This window comes from Orcinus orca, chromosome 18 (genome assembly GCF_937001465.1).
Source record: "Orcinus orca chromosome 18, mOrcOrc1.1, whole genome shotgun sequence".
NCBI classification, from domain to species: domain Eukaryota; kingdom Metazoa; phylum Chordata; class Mammalia; order Artiodactyla; family Delphinidae; genus Orcinus; species Orcinus orca.
Genome location: NC_064576.1, coordinates 77166639 through 77183256, shown reverse-complemented (window position 1 = coordinate 77183256; position 16618 = coordinate 77166639). Strand labels below are relative to the sequence as shown.

The 16618-nt window shown below is 43.0% G+C and overlaps 1 protein-coding gene across 2 annotated transcripts in view; it reads right to left on the bottom strand.

The window, feature by feature from the left end:
- Positions 1–8716: 8716 nt before the first annotated feature.
- MICU2 (mitochondrial calcium uptake 2) overlaps positions 8717–16618 on the bottom strand; it is an 84716-nt gene continuing 76814 nt past the window's right edge. For both annotated transcript variants that reach the window (XM_033409422.2, XM_033409421.2), the window contains 4 exons: positions 13378–13549; positions 11504–11612; positions 10929–11086; positions 8717–9365 (listed from right to left, as the gene is read on the bottom strand). In XM_033409422.2, coding sequence (XP_033265313.1) covers positions 9207–9365; positions 10929–11086; positions 11504–11612; positions 13378–13549 — 598 coding nt within the window. In that variant the 3' untranslated portion in view covers positions 8717–9206. The remainder of the gene's footprint in view (positions 9366–10928; positions 11087–11503; positions 11613–13377; positions 13550–16618) is intronic.

Here is a 16618-nt window from a genome sequence, read left to right as displayed (position 1 = left end):
CTACTCGGGCACTCCCCGCGGCTCGGCGCCCCGCCCCCGCCTCCGCCCCGTCCCCTCCCCGACCCGCGTCGCGCCCGCGCCCGGCCCCGCCCCCGTCGCATTGCGTCCGCTTCCAACGCCGCCGGGGGCGGGGGTCTCCGTGCCGTGGGGGCGGGGCATGAATGGGCGTGGCCTGCTGGGCGGGCGGCGGAAGGGGCGGGGTAGCGGGCGGCGGAAGTGAGCGGAGGGAGCGTGCAGGCGCAGTGCGCAGCGCCTCCTGGCGGCCGGCGAGGGCGTGGCGCGGCTCTGGCTGACTGAGGCTCCCGGGGGGAGGCTCCCCGCGGGGCGACCGCGCCCACCCGAGCTGTGGCCTCAGGGGCCCCATGTGCGTCTCCTTTGGGACCCCCGCCCTTTGCAATAATTTGCTCGTGTTTCGGGCGGAAGCCCTCCGTTTTCGGAGATGGAAATCGTAGGTGCGTGTGATTTAGGATGGAAGCCGTGTAGTGTGTCAGTTTGATTTGAAACCCAAATTTAAGGTTGAGTTGTGAACGGGTAACAACCCTCTCCGTGCTCGGCAAAAACTACTGAAATTTCCAGAATTTGTTTATACCTGGCGAATCTAAACAACGGCTGTAGTCATTAACGCCTGTAATCATTAAAGAACCTTCAAGTTTCGCTGCTTGCAGATTCAAGGGAGACAGATGACCCTGTTGAGTGAGTCCGTGACCTTGGCCTCTGGGATGGACCTTGCCGCGGAGGGAGCACAGGAAGGGCAGGCACTCATCCCTGCCCAGGGCGTGGACGTTCACCTCCGCGTACCGCGTTCTTCTCTTTCGTGACGAAAGCAGATGGACAACGCCTGTTTGCCAGGCCCTAAGCCAGGTGTTCTAGTTCATGTAAAGGGGACAAATCATGTCCCAGCCAAGGCGGCTCCCCCATACCGCCTTGTGGGACAGCTTCTTCCTTCAGGACCGTGGCGTTCAACAGAGCCTGGGGGACATAGGGCAGCTCTCCGTCCCGGAAGTGTGCAGCTGCCCTGAGGACTGCATCTGCAGAGTCCCCACTGTCACCGCCACCCAGGAACTCCAAAATGCCATTTTAAGTTCCCGTTCCGAGCTGAGGGCTGGGGAAGAATAAGGGCAACTAGAGGTAGCTGTGAAACCATTAGACACAGTTTACAGAAGCCATGTAGCTATAAATATGGAGAGTGAAGAAGAAAAAACCCCAGAAACTCATAAATTTAGAATTAAACTACAATTCCAAAACATACACACAAATCTAATACTAAGAGAGAACGCAAAAAAATAAATAAATAATAATTAACAATAAGAACTTGAATTTGGGACTTCCCTGGTGGTCCAGCGTTAAGGCTCTGCACTTCCGATGCAGGAGGGCTGGTCGGGGAACTAAGATCCGACATGCCGCGTGGTGTGGCCAAAAAAAAAAAAAGAACTTGAATTCACTGAAAATAATTTTATGAAGCAGTCTTACAAAGGCTTTTAAAAACAGTATATAGCACGAGTTCCCTAGTGGTCTAGTGATTAGGATCCAGCACTTTTACTGCCGTGGCCTGGGTGTGTGGTGTGGCCAGAAAGTAAATATAATAAAAACAGTATATGGCATGCCTAAAGGGGTAAGTGAAAAAATAATTTCCATCTGAAAAGAACAAAAATTTTTGAAACAAAATAATAAAAATTGGGAAAAGAACAGGTGGATTTTAAAAGTAACCATTTAGAAATCTTCAGAATATTAAAATATTGTCAAATTAAAAACTCTGAATAGACAGATTCTAATCTGAACACTGGAGAAGAGGGATTTAGCAAGTTGCAAGATGGTTCTAATTCATCCAGAACACAACACAGAATAATTTTTAAATATGAAAAGCATGGAAGATATACCGGCAGACTTAAACATACATTTATGATAAGCGTTCCAGAAGAGGATGAGAGGAATGTCAAAGAAATGAGTTTTGAAAAGATTAAGTATGAGAATATTCCAGAACTGAAGAAAGACATAAGTCCTTAAAACCTAGACACAGAGTAGTGAAACTATAAACATTTAGAATAAAGAGAAAAATCTTTAGGATTTTTCAGATTCCAGAGATAGAAATCAAATTTCCTTTGGTAACCAAAGGAACACTAACTACACTGGCAGCTGACTTCCCTCTCAGCGATAACAGATGCCAGAAGACAACAAAGTGGTATTTTCAGTGCTGAGAGAAAGTAATTAATATCCCTAAATTTTATAGCCAGAGAAATGATCACTTAAGAGCAAAGGCAAAGTGAAAAGGCAGCCAGTGGCATGGGAGAAACATTTGCAAATCATATATCTGATAAAGGATTGCTCTGGCATCTCCCACCCCTCCGTCAGACCTGGCCCATCTCTGCCTCAGGGGAGCCTTCCCTTAATCCCTGTCCTTGCCTGGCTGCTAAGGAATTGGTCCCAATCTCACAGGATCAACTTTCCCCCAGACCTTGACTTTACTGAATGTAAAAGTAACATTTCCACTACCCATCCCTTAAACATCAGAAACGCTCCATCCATCAGCAGAGATGGGTTCCAGTTTATGGTGCCTTTTCCGCCCTTTTCTTTTTTCATCTTTTTATTTTGAAACAATTTTAAGTTTGCAGAAGAGTTTTTAAGATAGTAGAGTTCCTATATAGCCTTCACTCAGCCTCCCTAATGCTAACATCTTATAAAGCCATGATGTATTTATCAAAACTAAGAAATTAACATGGATACAACACTTTAAACTACAGGCTGATTTTTACCAGTTTTCCCACGAATATCCTTTTCTGCCCCAGAATCCCACTTTGCATTTAGTCGCCACATCTTCTTAGTCTCCTCCAGTCTGTCTTCCTTGCTTTGCATGGAAAAACACTTTCAAAAAGTACTGGTCAGGTATTTTTCAGAATGTCCTTCAATCTGGGTTTGTCTGATGTTTTCCCATGACTAGACTGCGGTTGTGGATTTGGGGAAGAAAAGCACAGAGATGTGTGCCTTTCTCATCATGGCAGGTGGATGTGATGTTGACAAGCCTACTGTTGACATTAGCCTTCATCACGTGCTTAAGGTACTGTGTCCACTGTAAAGTCACAATTTCCCTTTCCCTGCACTCTGCATTAGAAAACAGTCATCGAGTCCAGCCACATTCAAAGGGAAAGGAATTAAATTCTACCTCCTGCAGGGAGGAATGTCAAGGACTTTGTGGCCATCTGTTCAATTTTGGGGGAGGTACTTTGAGGCTATGCAAATATCCTGCTTCTCTGCAAAGTTTCTCCCACTAATTTGAACATCCATTGGTGGCCCTTGGCCACACCAGGCCTTTTTCTTTTTCTTTGCTGTGTAGTTGACTAATGATCTGTTTGTTGACTAATGAAATGCAGCCAAAAAGTGTGTCCAGAGACTCAGCTGTCACGGTGGGATGACAAATAGATTCCTGACCCTGATGACTGCAAGAGTTTCTGGTTTGGTTAGATCTGTGTTGGCTCATCTGGAATCTGTCCCCAGAAAGCTTCCGGGCCACTGGTTCACTGATCGGTCCAGGCACATGTTACTGACTGCATTTAGGCTACAGGGAAAGCCTGGGTGTGGCTGCTGCCTCAGGGAACATTGACTCCCTACCAGAAAAGAGCAGGTTTTTAAGAAACATTACGCAGCTCTACTGTCTGCATTGCTGTTATCTCTCTATGATTGTTCTGGATTGAGAACTGACAAGTTTCTGGCAAACAAAGGCAGAGTGGACACGCCATTCCAGACAGGAGAGGGGCACAGGCCAAGCTCTTGAGTGTGTGTCTGTGCGTGTGTAGGTGTGTGTGTGTGTGAGGGGGTGTCAGTATTTGGAACTGCCCTGTAGTCATTCAGCCTCTCTATGTTAAAACCCTGTATGATACACTCAGGTACTTCTCCTATGTATGATTATTTAATTAAAGATAGTTTCGCCAGACTGTGAGCTTTCTGAAAGAGGGACTAGGTCTGTTTTGCTTCCATGGTGAGCCCAGCACACAGTCGGGCACAGAAGAGGCACTGAATCATATTAATTGACATAACCTGGAATTAGGGGTGTCCATGCTTTCCCCACAGTTTTCTCAAACTCCCCATGACTCTGATCACAGAAGCAGTCTTGTATACGGTGGTGATGTTCTTAGTATTATTAGAATAGCGTTAAAGCTTATTTATATCATGAGGTGAAGAAACATTTGTGGACCAGCCTAGGGATGGAACCATGATGTGGAACGCTAGTAAGGATAAAGTGACTTGGGCATAGTGGAGAAAAGATGGGTTGTGGTGTCAGTGACATTTGGATTCAAGCCCCAGCTTCCTCACTTGTTAGCTATATAATATCGTGGGATTTATCTAAGTTCCCTGAGATTCAGTTTCTTCTATCAGGGATAATAGCATCAATCTCACAGTGGGAGGGTTAGATGAAATTTTATATACAATGTATGTATATACAGGTATATATGTAAAAATATGTATATATGTACTTGTATGTATACAGGAACCTGTACATCTACTGTGTGTATATATACTAGTATGAATATACGTATACTCGTCTACCTATCTATCTTGTGTATCTATGGTTCCTGACGTATGGTCATTTTATCAGTTAGGATTCACATTAAGTATTTCGACAGAGAAAATTTACTACAAGGACGTGGTTAAACAGGTGTTAGAGAAGCAAAGAGCAAAGGGGACTGAGGTCCCACAGAGGAAGCACCTGCAGGAAGAGCCCCCCACCCCTGAGGCTGGGGCACAAAGAGAAGAGGGGCAGTGTGTTAGGATCCAGAAGCTTGAAGGAACGGCCCCGGGCTGCTTAGTGAGGGAAGCCTGCCAATGGTGCTGGTTGTCCGGGAGAACACAGCGATCTGGTTCTGGGAGTGCCAGAACGTTCACAGCAACCGGAACAGTGGGAGACTGGTACCAAGGGCTGCTAGGGTGCCGGCTGGGGCTCTGGGGACATTGGCAGGACAGCAGCAGATGGGAGCACGGCCCAACCCAGCATCACAAGGCTGACTGTGTATGGGAGGGAGGGCTGGGAACAGAGACAACAGCTCAGCAACTAGCAAAATCACGGAACTTAATCTGTTGCGTTCATCACGTTAACCACTGCCTGGAATTCCATTGTACAACTCTACCACAATTTATTTATCACTTTCACGGTGCTGGACATTCAAGCTAGTTCAAATGAATACAAATTAAATTTGTATTAATTGAAATGATGCTGCAATGAAAATTCCTTCAATTCACTTTGGATTGTAACATTTTGTCACTGGGGAGAGCTTGTATGACATGCTGTAAACCATAAAGGAGTTATTAATTAATACTATTTGCTCCCAAGATTGAATGTCTAAATATTATGTAAATCCAGGTGTTATAAATGTTAGAAGGAAAATATTTTCTCCCGTTTCATCCTCTTGGAAAGAAAGCTTCCATACAGGGAAGACTAGCACCTCGCAGAGTGCACTGGATAGAGCAGGTTCAATAGAGATTTGATACTAACGCTGCTGAAGAAATAACCTACCCCAAATACAATGCGTCACCTAGAGATTCCAGAGGTTAATTTCCTTCCTCACTGAACATAAGCAAACACGAATTTCATGTGAATGGGCACCGTGGTAGTGCCCTGTGTTCATTTCTCTACGAGCTGGGGGATATTTAACCAAGGCTCGTCCGGCCAAAGTCTCCTACGGGGCTCCTTCAATAAGTCATTTTTGAAATACTCTGTAATTTTCTGGGTATTTGCTTGGTTTTTCTGTTAAAGGTCACGCTTGGTGCTCAAGGAAGAGAAACTATTTTGGAAAAGCAAGAGTGCCATCTTGTGGAACATTTGTGTTGCAGTTCTTTTATTTTAAAGGAGCTGCCGGGCTACGTCCCCGGACGGGCAGGGTTCTCCTCATTTTCTCCCTGAATCTCATCTTTCTGTCTCATTTGTTCTACGGCACTGGGATGCTATTGGTGTCAGTTTGCCCCCAGCTTTTGAGGACGTGCCGTTTCCCTTAAACACACCTTAGCTCCTCGTCTGCCCTGTGCTGCCTTTATCTACTTCTCTGCTTCCTTCTTAGCATCAGACTCTGATTTTGCTGTTTGCTTCGTACCTCCCCGGGGAAGATCGGGGAAATTTCTTTAAAAATCCACGTAACCGTTACAATTTAGAGGGAAATACCTGCCGCTTAGGAGGAGAGCGGGGCGACCGTGGAGTTGAACAGCTCTCCAGAGGTCAGGAATCCTCCGCTGAGCTCCAGCCTCTGTCCCGGGCTGACTGGAGGTCGGCTCAGCTGCTCACCTTGTGCTTTCCTTCGGAACAAGGTCGGCAGACAGGGCGGCGTCTGGAGAAAGGCCTCACGGGTCACTGAGAGGAGGTTCAGGCGCCCGTACTGCAGGGCAGGTGCCGCCTTTTCTCCCTTCTCCTTCCTCCTGTTCATCACCACCCGGGCGGAGGTGAGGGGTGGCGGGATACGGGACACTCGGAGGCTTAGAAAAGAGAAAAGACCCGGGGCTACAGGGCCTGGCCGGCTCCTCTCTGCTTCGCCACGTCTCACCGAAAGTCTAAAACGTGCCCCAGTAAGAGGAGGAGAAAATAAAATATACAAATCAAATGAGAATCTTTTCCATAGCTGTTAATTTAGGGAACACTTTCAGATATACTGGTGACAAAGGGTTACATATGGAGAATTCTTGGAGCAAGTCCTCAGTGGGCAGCCGACTTCTTGAAATCGCCCCTGATCTCTGGCGCTGAGTCATAGACCTGCGGGCCCCCGGAGACCCCCAAACTGGTCTCAGCCGTTAGACTCTCCACGTGGGGAGGAAGCACCCACCCTCGCCGCCCTCTGGGAGCAGCAACCCCCTTTTGATAAGCCTCCTTCTCTGCCCCCTCCAGCCCTGGGGGTCAAGGAAGCTGCGCGCGTTCCGTACAGACGCCACCCTTCGGGGCACACATGATTGGCCAGGGGTGCGGCAGCCAAGCAGCACTTCCCTGGTCCTGCGCTGGGCCTGGCGCAGCCAGAGAGGATGGAAGTGACGCACAGAGCAAACGGTGGTGCGGGCCCCGGTGGGTCCTTTAGTATAGTAGTGTCTGAACATGTGCATATTGATTATATGCTATTTTATATAAATTAAAAAATATAGGTTAGTGCTTTATGTTATTAAAAATATGTAAGGTTATGTTACGTATAAATTTCATTTCAGGATAGTATAAGGGCATTAGAAAAAGAAATTAAAAAAAAAATCGTGGTGGTGGGGAAAGGATATTAGGTCTCACTTGGTGGAGAACCAAGATGTAGATATGAATCCCTTCTTGGCTTCTGACATTTCCAAATACTTTTTCTCAACTATTCACCACTGGTTAACCTTGTCCATATCATACATTGTTTTTTAAAAATAGCTTCTTTAAGGGGCTTCCCTGGTGGTGCAGTGGTTAAGAATCCACCTGCCAATGCAGGGGACATGGGTTCGAGCCCTGGTCCGGGAAGATCCCACATGCCATGGAGCAACTAAGCTCGTGCGCCACAACTTGTGAGCCTGCGCTCTAGAGCCCGTGCGCCACAACTACTGAGCCCACAAGCCACAACTACTGAGCCTGCACTCTGGAGCCCGTGCTCTAGGGCCTGTGCTCCGCAACAAGAGAAGCCACTGCAATGAGAAGCCCATGCACTGCCATGAAGAGTAGCCCCCGCTCGCCGCAACTAAAGAAAGCCCACGCGCAGCAATGAAGACCCAACGCAGCCAAAGATAAATTAAAAAAAAAAAAAGCTTCTTTAAGATATAATTCACATACCATATAGTTTACCCACATAAACAATTCAGCGTCTATTGGTGTATTACAATACTGATTTTTAAAAATTACGTTAAAAAGGATATATATGTATATACACACAAAATTGCCCTTTTAACCATTTTAAGTGCACAATTTAGTGGCATTAATTAAATGTGCAAACATCACCATTATGCATTTCCATAATTTTCCATCACCTTAAACCCAAATTCTGTAACCATTAAGCAGCAATCCCCCATCCCCTGTCCTTCCCAGCCCCTGGCAACCTCTAGTCCACTTTCTGTCTCTATGAAGTTGCCTATTCTAGGGACCTACATAAGTGGAATCATACAATACTAGTCCTTTTGTGTCTGGCTTATTTTACTTAGCATAATATTTCCAAGGTTTGCCTGCACCTGTCTTGGAATCAGCTGTTTATCCAGAGAGTGGAACATGTTTTAAATATTTGCACTATTCTTGAGAAGCATATTAAAAAATAATTTTTATTTGCCATATTTAAAATATTTATATTTAATGCCAATTAAATTCTAGTACAATTTTAAACATTCACCCATAAACCACTATATCCCAAGAGACCCTTATCATGTGATCAAGGTTCTCCCGATCACACTTTTAAAAAAAAAATTTATTTGTTTATTTTTGGCCGCAATGGATCTTTGGTGCGGTGCATGGGCTTATCATTGCGGTGGCTTCTCTTGTTGCGGAGCACGGGATCTAGGCACTTGGGCTTCAGTAGTTGTGGCACGCGGGCTCAGCAGTTGTGGCTCATGGGCTCTAGAGCGCAGGCTCACAAGTTGTGGCACAGGGGCTTAGTTGCTCCGTGGCATGTGGGATCTTCCCGGACCAGGGGTCAAACCCGTGTCTCCTGCATTGGCAGGCGGATTCTTAAGCACTGTGCCACCAGGGAAGCCCCCCAAAATGTAGTTTTAAACAGTACATATAAAACAAAATGCACCTCAGTAATTTTTTATCTTTATAAATACTTTATTCTGTTTCCAGAACATTCCAGAATACTGAAATTTACATATTACTTTAAAGACAACTAATATACAGCTCACTGAAATAAAATGTACAAGAAGTCTATGAGATGTAAGGTACAGATAAGAAAGCCTGAAATGTTTTAACTTAATTTGCCCTACTAGGAGCATCAGGACTGCAGAATTGATCCTGGCCTCACGTCAGTGACTCTTCCTGTGCGCCTGTTGACTGCGCCAGAGAACGTGCTGTGCTGCTGTGTTGACACCAGTGAACGAGCAGGTTTTCCATCTTATCAAAGTGTTACTTCAATCCTAGGCTTTGGACCGAGTCCACTGTCTTTGTAAAAGAATACTTTCTTTTTACGAAGTTCTGTAATGAAATCTTACTGAGAAATTATTGAATCAGAAAGCAAATACAAGGCATCTTTATGCCACAAAGGAAATCAGTGAAGACTAAGAAGGCACCATCTAGCACTTTAAGAAATGCCCAGCTCCGACACTTGGAGCAGCGTAACCCCCACACCGCGTTTTCTGTAAAGGGCCTCCTCCTGCTTGCTTCCAGACTCCTTCGCTCCGTTAGTGCTTTCTTTTTTCACACACTTCCAGTACTCTTGTATACCGAGCTGTCGCGGCACCTGTTAACCAAGAATGGAGACGAAGGGTCACAGTCTGCCAGTTAAACCCGGTTCACACGTGCTTGTCACTGCACAGTCCCACATGCCTCCAGAAAGGACTGGAGGTGATGGCGCTGTGAAGGTGACGCAGCAGACTGTAAACTAAAGGTAAAGGATGAGAAGTGAATGTGAGTGCGAGTATCCCAGGGTACCGAGAGAACAGAGGCTCCTCCCCAACAAGGAAACAAAGACTTCATGTGGCTTTCTTTCATATGTTGGTTTTAAAATGTAATTATTTCATAATGTTTTTGGTTTTCTGGCGAACTTCAGTTAGCTATGTGGAACAAAAATTATAAGCCTAAAACTTTGACCTACCCTTGGCTAAAATTAAAAAGAAAGAAACCATAAGTCACAATATACTTGATGAGAAGCCTTAAGAAGAAACAGTGGGTTGGCCAAAGAGTTCGTCTGGGGAAACACGAATGAACTCTCCGGCCAACCCAATGATATGGTGATATATAATATACTGTAATTCTCACAAGTACTGTGTGGCTACGGTTTCTCTCAGTTAAAGGAGAAGCAAAGGTTAGAAACCATCTGGCTCCTGGTGGTCATATGCACAGCATGGCTGGAAATCCACCAAGTGGAAGCAAAAGTCGATTTCAGATTATATTTATGTCCTTTTCCTATCACTGATTTGAAGCTCTTCTCTTTAATATGTTTTTGAGAAACGGCAAAGACGCTGCTGGATATGTTAAACTGTTAACTGGAAAGGCTGGTTTAATTTCCAGGAATGTGATCGTTAACTATGAGGTGCTGGATAAGCACAAGCTAGTGGAAATCATTATTTGTTCATTTTCCGTAAATAATGTTTGCAGCAGGAAAACGAATGTGCTCTTCTAAGTTGTAATTGAACAGCTCTGTTTACATGAACCCACCGCAGTCTCTCTCCTGTTCTCTCTCCTGCCTTTCTTCTGCACTCATTACCTACTTATCATCTCCTGGAACCTTGTTTTCAGCCTGCGGATGGCTTTCATGAGTGTCTCTAGCAGATTCTAATCTAAACAAAATTTTGAGTTTGATTTGTCCCTCAGTTATAGACCACTACGTGAATCTGAGTGAACAATGATAAGAGCTAACATCTACTTCAAGTGTCTCAGCCACTACATTAAATATTTTACGCTCAACTCTCATAATAATTCTTTCTGGTAGATTCTGTTTCTCACTGTTACAGATGAGGAATCTGAGGCTCAGAAAAATTAAGTGTCTTTGCAAGATTTGGCAGTTAGTATGTGATAGGGCTGGGGTTTGAGTCTAGGTGTCTAACTACAAAGCCCAAAGCAAAATTCTAGGCTAGGACTTCTGAGTAGCGCTTCCTGATTCAGACTATTTTAAAAAAAAGCAAAGAAAAACGGTGGATCCCATCTGTAGGAGATACTTCAGTTTTGTAACTATAGCTTATGATCTCTTTAAAAATGATGAAAACTCCATTTAAGACTGTACATTTGCTCAAATTCTAGGTTTACTTCCATTCATTTAACTACATTTGAACATGTAACTATTTAAAAACTCAAAATCTGTTACCCATAAACCTCGATGCATCCTGTTTTTTAACACCCCAAGAAACTCTTCATGACTGAGACACTCATCACCATCCAAATCAAAGATCTTGAAGACGGTGTCCAAGATATTGTCGGAGAGTTCTTGTCCCGTTGCTACCTTCACAGCTCTCTTAAACTCCGCTAAAAGGAGAAAATATAAAAACTCATCAACAATGTAAAATAGTCTAAGTCTAAATGTTTATTATTTGAGAAGTAAAAACAACTCTATATATTTATCACTTGGGAAGTAAAACAAGAACAAAAATGTGTTCAAATAATAAACTTGGCTGAGAAATGTCAGCACGCTATTTTAATGTAATCAGTGTTTTGAACACAGATATTTAAATATTTTCTTCTACTTCTCAGGGGAAAGGTAAAGTAAAGCAAAAAAGTAATTGTTAATAAACTGTTGTAAATCTGGAATAACCACATTGAATTCATTGAAAGGCCAATCAACTGTTTTTTCTGGTAAGTGGTCCCTTGATTGGTATCAACCAGGTGAAGAACAGAGTGATACTGTTTACAGATGATACAAATTAAGTGATTCATATAACTTACCTAGTCTGACAGGGCGATGAGCTAAACTGAACATCTGCATGGCAATAGCGAAGTCTTCCAAGTGGGTCGCAAAATGACAAAATGACTTGAACTCATCCAAACTAATGCTCTAATAAAATAACAAAGTGAGTTTTTATTACAATCTTGTAAACACATTAAATGATTTTATGAATACAACTGTGCATCCTCTTTTCTGTCATAAAGCCTGTGCACTTACATCTTTCTAAGCAAGTCTATTGAAAAATCTGAGACGCAGAATAACAACAGAACTATAGATTCTAGAGATTAGGAGGAACCCCAGGAGGTTACGTGCAGGGCCCCTGGGTGTGCCCGTGCAGACTGAGCACTGTGTGAGCGTTGAGTGCATGGCTGGGGGCCCCGGGGCTGTGAGCGTGGGGCTGTGGGCGTGTGTGACAGCCCCGTTGTATCTCCTCAAAGGTCCTACGTGGGGCTTCCCTGGTGGCGCAGTGGTTGAGAGTCCACCTGCCGATGCAGGGGACACGGGTTTGTGCCCCGGTCCAGGGAGATCCCACATGCCGCGGAGCGGCTGGGCCCGTGAGCCATGGCCACTGAGCCTGCGCGTCTGGAGCCTGTGCTCCGCAACGGGAGAGGCCACAACAGTGAGAGGCCTGCGTACCGCAAAAAAAAAAAAAAAAAAAAAAAAATTTAATTGCTGGAATGTGACTCACTCCTTTCTTTTCCTGCCTCTGAGGCTGGCGTTTCTAGCAGATGGGGGAGCTCCAAAGGGGCGGGGCCTCGGAGAGTGTGGGTCCCCTAGCAACTGCGTGGGCAGGGTCTCCCACCAGCCCACAAGGGATGTGCAGCATGACTGAGAAGGAAGCTCTCCCGTGTCAGCCTTGGGCTTCCAGGGCTAACGTGAAAGTGCAGCAAACCTAGGCTGTTCAGACTGTACAACATTACATTTACAGACTGATTTAAGGGACAACTGCTATGTTTATAATAGTAAGACATTCTAGTCAATACCAGGGGGTGTCTCTACAGTTAGATAAGTTTTCTTTTCTATCCATCAAGGCTTTAAAGTTTTTTCTATATATTTCTTGTTAAATTTATTTCTAATTGTTATATATCTCTATTGCAATTATAAATGAGATCTTCATTATATTTTATTATCTTTTTCCTCATTACAGAGATAGATTTAAAAAAATTATATAAAAACACATGCCCACTAAGAGGTAAAATGAGGTCTGGGTTTAAAAAAAAAAAATTATTCATTTATTTATTTTTGGCTGTGTTGGGTCTTCCTCGCTGCACGCGGGCTTTCGCTAGTTGTGGTGAGTGGGGGCTACTCTTCATTGCAGTGCACGGGCTTCTCACTGCGGTGGCTTCTCTTGTTGCGGAGTGCAGACTCTAGGCACGTGGGCTTCAGTAGCTGTGGCACGCAGGCTCAGTAGTTGTAGCTCGCGGGCTCTAGAGCGCAGGCTCAGTAGTTGTGGTGCACAGGCTTAGTTACTCCGCGGCATGTGGGATCTTCCCAGACCAGGGCTCGAACCCATGTGCCCTGCACTGGCAGGCAGATTCTTAACCACTGTGCCACCAGGGAAGTCCTGAGGTCTGGGTTTTAATTTGGGGTAGTGGGGCACATAATGAGGGAACTTAAAAAACAAAAAAACCCCCAAAAAACCACCTGCCCATTTGAAAAAAAAGTTTTTTGGAACAATAAAGTAAAAAATTACTCAAAATCTTACCACTGTCCATTAACCATTATTAACAATCATCATTTCATGCATCACACAATTATATAATAGACAGTAGGTTAGTCTTCATTAATTTGGAAGTTACTTTATTGAATTATATAAACACGTCTAACTTACTGTTTCATTTTCATCATGAGCATAATAAAAAGGCACACCAACCTCTCCTGCGGACAGCTTCTCTCTCACATTTTTCCAATAAACGTCTTTATTTTCAGTGTTGGTGAATAAAAGGAGCCATTCTGCGAAGTCTTCTTTTCTCATGAAACTCAGACCTTTAGAGAACTGAAGGAACTCCATTTCTTGGACCTCCGTCTGCAAGTTTTCCATAAATCTAAATGTTAAAATATGAGATGGATGTCAGTAACTCATGGCTTCGCCTTAGTGCTATAAATGGACTGCAGGCACCTTAAGCAGCACCTCTATGAGTTTCAATACGTTGCAGATCCCCTTACGTCCCTTCCACGTGTTAAAAGATCTGTACTACATGTCATGTCACAATTTAACAGAAATATACATGGGGAGCAAAATATATTCTCGTTCAGTGGGAGAAGAACTGTCACTGTTAAAAGCTTACTTGCTTCAGAGCCTGCATTTATTCCGCACACCTTAAAAGTATGACGGGGAAGTTTGATTTCAGGCTTCTACCTATGTGATAGGTAAGAGTCGGTTTCCTACAACATTTTCTGAATGTACTGGATACATGAATTTATTTATCAATGCCGTGTGTCTTTGGGTCAAAGCAGAATTTTATCTAAAATTTGAAGCATTTCAAGTTTGGGCTGATCAACTAACTCTTTTAGTGATACGCTTTGTCCTCCGTTTTACTGAGTTTTACTGTACTGGGTGCTGTGATGGCATCAACTGATTCTTACAAAGACTGTTAAAAGGGTGTTTTACTTGCAAATGAGTGTACAGTGATAAGGGAAGTAGAAAATATGGTATAAAAACATTACTAACTGTTCCTTTCCTTTTTCTTTTTCTTTGGGCTCTACCTGAGGCTGAAATATTATAAACTTAATTGTTGTTAAACTATCCATTGTCTGGTTTAAGCTCTTTCATCTTAACTAATTATACTACTTCTGAAGAACATTAAATATGCTAAATGATAAAATCTTGTCTCAAATTATACGTCTTGTCAAGACATGAAAGTCTGGGACATGATACTGGACATAAATATCTGAATTGAAGAATTTACAGTACAAAATGCCACCAAACGCATCCTGAACAAATTAAATAGTTTATAAATTAGTGTCTTAATTGGAAGACAGTGTCATAATTGGAAACAACGGGAGAAATCTGTTTTGCTTATCTGGGTTTTTTAGGCCACAGTGTCTTGTAGAGTATTTACTACTAATTTGCAAGTTTACCAATCAAGGCCATTCTTCCCGAGAGCCGATCGCGGAATATATTTACCAGCACAGCACTGCTTACAGACATCTCTGAATTTATAAAAGCTCTTCATGAATTTAGAACATCCTCAACTAATCACTGGTATTTCAGAATAAAAAAAAAATCCCAGTCCTAGAAAGTACATCTGCATCAATATCTTCCTAATTTTTCCTGATGAGAAAACTTGAGACCAATTTTCTTCCCTTTCCAACCACTTCCCTATCTTCAGTCACAAAGTTATTTTAAGTTTTAACTATTTATTGGAATAAAAAATGAGGTCAAACATACCACACAGGAAATAAACACAGGGGTTATTTCTGGTCACTAGTTTTAGGGCTAACCGTTGAGTTTAGAGGAAGAGAAAAAGAAATGCAGAAGACAAGTCCCCAGTAAAGTAAGACGACAGGGAGGAAGAGACAGGAAAAACAAACAAGACAAACAGGCACTGGCACAGAGTGGGTAAACACCATCGCCAGCTGCCTGCGGAGTCTGAGCTTCAGTATTTTTTCCCCTGAACTATATATATGCTGATAAAGAACTGAATTTTCACAATTAAATTACCTATTGATTTCATAACAATGAATAGACACCAAAATTCCAGGAGATAGAACTTAAATTATACTTTAGCTTTTACTGAAATGGCTAAGTGGTATTTCAGCTGGAGAATCTGACTAGTTGTAGAAGTAAAAAAAAAAAAACCCAAACAAGCCACCAATTTATCCACATGTTCCCTCAGTCACTGGTAAGTTTCTCTTGACACCTGATGGCATCTACTAAGACCGTCTGTCCCTCTGGTCACCTGGGGGGACTACTTCCTTGAAAGCCCACCCAGTGCCCCCAACCACCTAGCAAGCAACTGCAGGACCACCTCTTTCAGAAACTCTGTGACTGCTCGAAACTTAAGACAAACCTGTGTCTGAATTTCACCTCTCCAATTTCTAGTTACATGATCTATTATAATAGTTATACCTGCATCACATGTAAGCTTGTGAACAGCCTCACTGAGTGGGTCTCATCATCACCATCTCACTGGTGAAGGAACAGACCCGACACTCAGGTCCAATCGCTTGTCAAATCAAATCACACTTAGCAAACTGTCAAGTTCCGCAATGGAACCCAGGTTGTCTAAATCATAAATATGTGTTTTTTTTCAAAGTATAATATTGTTTCTCTAAATGAGAAAACTAGTATCTCTAGGTAAATACCATAATTAGCTACCACAACACTAACTCTGTGTCACCTTCCCTGCCTTTCCTTGAGACTTATAAGCTGTACTTTATAAAACAATATCCTTTATCAGACAAGCTGTAAAGAGGATGCTAAGACAAAGGTCAGAAGAGAAAAGCAAACATCTTTTTATAAGGAAGGATTATACGTCATACTCCCATAAAAACAAAACTATAAGCTCCACATAACACATACTGAAAGAACATCTTGTGCAATTTCAATGAGTAATTTGGCCACTATAATGGTGACCGGTTAAAAATTATATATATAATTTTATATTATATTATATATACATAATATAATATAATATAATATATGGAAGCTATTTTCTGTTACTTTACGACTTACGCAAAATGTTAAAGACATGTTATGATTACCGAATTCTAGCCCAGTGCACCTGTAACGTTAATTTCAGGGGTGGCCTCCTCCATCTAAGAGCCAAGTTCCTGAAAAACTGCATTTTTTGTTAATTGGATTCTTTGTTAATTGGATCTTTTTTTAAATTGCGTAATGGTATTACAAATTTCACAGGGCCCATTAATTACAGAAACTTTAAGAAAAAGTTTAAAGTAAGAATTCTAAATGAAATTATTCCCTTTAAGGAAAATTAAAGTTAGAAGCAACTTTAAACAATCACTAAGCCCTACAATTTTATCTCCTAAATGTGTCTTGAAAACTCCCAGTCCAAAGTCTTTATCGCCACCCCACTGGTTCAGGGCTCCTGTAATTCCTCATCTGCAGTAGCCCAGCGGGCTCGTGTCGCATCGGATCCCCCTTGTCGTTG